The 5,140-nt window shown below is 37.3% G+C and overlaps 2 gene segments (V, D, J or C); one reads left to right on the top strand and one right to left on the bottom strand.

Moving 5' to 3' along the window:
* Positions 1-93: 93 nt before the first annotated feature.
* LOC127641548 (immunoglobulin kappa variable 1-27-like) lies at positions 94-632 on the bottom strand. The segment is given in 2 exon segments: positions 94-416; positions 544-632. Coding segments are annotated over 2 exon segments (372 nt in total).
* Positions 633-833: 201 nt separating this feature from the next.
* LOC127641547 (Ig lambda chain C region-like) lies at positions 834-2,384 on the top strand. The segment is given in 3 exon segments: positions 834-842; positions 1,106-1,157; positions 1,969-2,384. Coding segments are annotated over 3 exon segments (378 nt in total).
* The last annotated feature ends 2,756 nt before the right edge of the window (positions 2,385-5,140 follow it).

Here is a 5,140-nt window from a genome sequence, read left to right as displayed (position 1 = left end):
AGCCAATTTAACCACTGAATGTAACATTCAGAGAAACCGTTTCTGTATCAGTAGTTCCTCTTTCACTGAAGGAGGTTTTTGTACGACTCTTTATCACTGTGTGAACACCCATTTACTGTTGATGCTGTGTAAACTCTGACAGTAATAATGTCCTGCATCTTCAGTCTGGACTCCACTGATGGTCAGAGTGAAATCACTATTAGATCCACTGCCACTGAATCTAGATGGAGTTCCAGACTGAAGGGTGCTTGAATAATATATGAGGAGTTTAGGAGCTTCTCCAGGTTTCTGTAAATACCAGGCTAAATTATCACCATTACGTACTCCACTGCTGGTTTTACATTTTATTTGAACTTGTTGTCCTGGTTGAGCTGTTATTGAGGGACTCTGAGTGACTGTGATCTGTCCATTACACTCTGAAACACAAAATAAAATAAAATATTATTTCACAAAAGCTTTTTGACACTTGAAATAACAATAAAAAAATCTTTCTACAGTTAAATTGAGTTTATATTAGTGAAATGCATTGAAACAGATTCTCACCAGCAATGAAAAGCAGTAGAGAGCAGATAATGAGAGCGTGTGCTGTCATCTTTACTGTGAATGAGTGAGAACTGAAGGAACAGTGATGTTGGTTTGACAGTCCTGACTAACAGACAGTCTGATATTGTGCTTTAATCAGAGGGGCGGGACATTCAAAACTGTTTCCTCTCAGCAGAAAATGTGAGCGTTACAGGAGAACAGCAGAAATAAGAAACAATTACATGTCAAATTACATTCATACATTTCAATCTTTATCTTTTAGTTATTAATTACAATTGCTTGAAATTCGAATGACTTTTGTTCATTGTGGAAATCTCATGAGCATTCAGTGGATCAAACTAAATCAAATGTGTTATAGAGGAGTTATTACATTGTAATAAACATGTTGTATATAATTCTGAATGTAATATGTATGTTTTTATTGTATTTTTGAAACAGTAGTTGATGACAATATGAAATGAATCATGTTTGAATGTGTGTTGTGTAAAGATGTGTTTGTGATCATGTGTTTAAAGTGCAGTTAGTGAAGCGCTCAGAGGTTTTTGTGCAGCTGTTCTATTAGTTTGTATCACTGTGGTACACTTTCGGCAGCGGCACCAGACTGGATGTTGGCAGTAAGTAAATCATCAAATCATCATTTTAATGTTTTATTTGTTTTTATAATGTGGAATGTGTCAGTTTTATGTTGAATTGACACACATATGAGTTCAGTGATTTCTCTCACTTTTTTGATTTATATTTCATTATTTATTAATAATATCTGATTAGACAGATTGAATAATTTGGCTGTTTTTCCAGAAATGAAGGTGAACTTTAAAGACACTTAATTTACACTTTGTCAGCACATGTGAATTTGTTGCTGGTACAGAAGTGAGATGTTATTCAGTTTTTGGAGATGTTAAATGACTCTGTGTTTAAATGACGAACATTATCAAGAGTTCATAAAAATGCTCCTTCAATATGAAATGTTTCTTAATGTAATATGTAACATATAAAGTTTTACTGGAGGAATTCTTTCACCAAATGAACTGTTAAAAGTTCATCATTGTACAGAATTTTCTTTTCTATTCTCTTGAGGTTGGGCAATGTCTTTTCATAGTTATTTCTTAATGTAGAAAGAGAAATTTATGAAGGAAAATATTCTTGAAATTTTGTGTAAGTCAAACTGCAAACATATAAAGATATGTGAACTTTATTCATCATTTCATCATTTTGGTCATTCAGAGTCTTTGGGGAAATAAATTGTTCTTTATATGATTGAACAGATCAACATGAAGAAACAAACTTGCAGTTTAATGTTGAAAGTTTTCAATGATATCTTTAAAGATCTTCAAAATCTATAATTGACTAATGTAATTGATTTAGTTTCAATCTGGAGAAAGAAATCTTTTCTTCTTTTGAAGTTGTCTATTGTGTATTTGTCAGGCATCACTCGTCCTAAAGTGAGCGTCCTGCCGCCCTCCAGTGAAGAGATTTCCACAAAGAACACAGCAACACTGATGTGTGTGGCCAACAAGGGCTTCCCCTCAGACTGGAGCCTGAGCTGGAAGGTGGACGGGAGCAGCAGGTCTGAGAAGAGCAGTGCTGGGGTCCTGGAGAAGGGCGGTCTGTACAGCTGGAGCAGCAGTCTGACTCTCTCTCAGGACGAGTGGATGAAGGCGGTCACAGTGAGCTGTGAGGCCAAACAGAAAGAGCAGCTGTCAGTCACTGGAGAAGTGAGGAGAGATCAGTGTTCTGAGTAGATCCTCTGGATTCTCTTCTGCTCTTCTCACTCATGTCTCACATGGAGACTAACAGTGACTTCTATTCACACAAGTATATGTGTGCTTTTGTCTTTCAGATTTCTCTTGTAAAAATTCAATAAACTAATAAAATATTACATTATTGAAGTTTCCTGTCTTTGTTTAAAAGTTGATTTATTGATATTATTTGTGTCATTAGTTAGATCAGGACTTTATCTCACATTTTATAAATAATCTTCACTCAATGAAGCATGAAAACACCTGCAGAGACATTATGAAACAAGATCATGAAGTCAAATTAGGGAACTCAAACATATGGTGTTCTCAGTAAATGTATCAATTTATGAACAGATTTTGAAATATAAACATACAGGATCCAGCATGATTGAGAATGTTTCAAAGATTATTTTGTGTCCTTTAATGAAAACAAGTAAATCTGATGTTTTGCAGACAGGAGTTGAACATGTTGTTTAAGTGTTGATGGTATTATGATGGTGAACATCTGCTGATGGAGCTGCTCTATTCTGAGAGGAACACAATCACTCCAACCTGATGATGCAAATATTTGAACTCAGTTTCACTGTTTGACTCTTTATTGTGTGAAATGAGACAGTTGAGTTTGACTAATGGAGAGATGAACTTTGATCATATTCATCAGTTTACACTGAGTCTGATCTCATCAGTCATACTGACCTTATGAATGTTTCAATCAACTGTTCAAAACTCAGTATTAATAAGTAAGTAAAATGTATTTCTAAAGCATACTCAAACACAGCAAAGCTGACCAAAGTGCTGTACAGATGAATCTACAATACATTAATAAAAAAATAAATAAATAAAAGACAAAACAATCTCATTTAATACTGCAAAACGCTAGAGAATAAAAATGCGTTTTAAGCCTACATTTAAAAATAGACAGTGATGACGCTTGTCTAATGTCAAGTGGTAGCTGATTCATTGCCTAGGGGCAACAACTGCAAATGCTCTATCAGCCTTGCGTATTAACCGTAAGATTAATGACTAATATCTTTAAAGTCCATCCTATATTAACTGCAGAAGTTCACATAGATGCAATTGTCCCTGTTAATTGACTGATGAAGGATTTTGTTGGCAATTAATAGGCTATATATTCCATTTCAAGATCGTAGTCCATCAATAGAACAAGGTGATGCAGGCAGAGATTAGTGAGGTGCATCGCAGTTCAACCTGGCAGGTAATTTCGGTGAGGTTTGGTGTGGTCCATCCAAGGTTCAGGCAATGGCATATGAAGTATCCCGTATCTTATGGTTGGAGTTGGCATCAGTTCATCCTCTGAAGTCCATCATAATAGACTGAAGTGATGTTTGGCTGGCACCGGCTGCATGTAGTCATCATCATTCAGAGACACGTAGCAGTGGAGTCCAACAAGAAGCACTAATGGAGTTTAATCCAGCCGGTTCTGGTGACCTCAGGATAGGAGCCCCGAGGTTGAGACAGGGAAACAAATAAAATAATATTAGCGTAGATGCCATTCAATTTATTGCAGAGTTATAGATCATGATAAATGTTTCTGGTTCTGGCAGACCCAACTAATGAAGCCTAATTGTGGGTTGGAGGATAAATTAGGTGTATGTCGGGCTAAATAGATGAGTCTTAAGTCTAGACTTGAACTGAGGGAGTGTGTCAGCAACTCGAACAGTGTTAGGGAGACTATTCCATAGTTTAGGAGCCAAATATGAAAAGGATCTACCTCCTTTTGTGGATTTTAATATTCTAGGAACTATTAACAGGCCAGAATTTTAAGATTGTAATGAACGTGATGACATCAATTGTCAAGATGGCGGATTAGGTGAACACTCCTGAAGCACATGCTCGTCTGTAGAACAAAACTGCGCTTCAAATGATCTAATGATATTTAGTTGGCATTTAAATGTGCATATTTAGTTTGCATTTACATGGGCAAGTCGAAATATAGACTAAAGTAACAGTACAGCGTATGGACGCTCCTAATATTACGAGAGGAGAGAAGAAAAAGTTGAAAGGAAAAGTTTCAGCTCGCTACAGGAACAAGCAGGCATGGGGACGTCGAGGGCTGACAACGCTGTCTTGATTGCTGAATTAACTGAAGTTATTTCTACATTAATGGACGATAAGCTAAAAAAATTACTGATAAACTCACAATTGTAGTGGCACAAAATGAGCAGAGACTCCAATTGGCAGAAGAGCGGATATCAACTATGGAAGATTCCGTCAAGATACTTCAAACTAAAGTGGCTGTAATGGAAACACAGCTGAAAACAGCAAACGACAAAGTGATCGATCTGGAAAGTCGAAGTCGTCGGGACAATCTCAAAATCCTGAATCTGAAAGAAGGAATCGAAGGGACTGATCTGAAAATATTCCTTGAATCTATGCTCCCGAAACTATTGGGCCTCCAGACTGGCAAGGACAGGGTGAAGATCGATCGGGCTCTTCGCATTGGACCCAAGCAGGATGACAGACCGCGAGCGACGATCATAAAATTACATAATCCTAGCGATAAAGATAGGATTATGCGTGCTGTGAAAGCTAAAGGGTCACTGATGTTAGAGAATAAAAAGCTGTCCATTTATCAAGATTTATCCCCAGCTGTCCGTGAACAACGTCGGGGTTTCAACGAGGTGTGCGAGGCGCTGATCAAAAAGAATATCAGATTCAACATGAAGTTTCCCGCAATCCTGTGCCTGTCACACGGAGGAAATCGCCGCTCATTTAGAAGCCCAGCTGAAGCTCGTGAATATTTGACTATACTCAAGGACTAGCTTACACTTCTTGGATTAGATCAACATCTCCTATTTATGGATCTAGCTGAACTGAAGGGGGGTGTCTTTGCTGGA

Source organism: Xyrauchen texanus, unplaced genomic scaffold (assembly GCF_025860055.1).
Source record: "Xyrauchen texanus isolate HMW12.3.18 unplaced genomic scaffold, RBS_HiC_50CHRs HiC_scaffold_1034, whole genome shotgun sequence".
In the NCBI taxonomy this organism is placed as follows: Eukaryota; Metazoa; Chordata; class Actinopteri; order Cypriniformes; family Catostomidae; genus Xyrauchen; species Xyrauchen texanus.
Note: the sequence above shows the minus strand (reverse complement) of the source record. Positions and strands in the feature narration are given on the sequence as shown.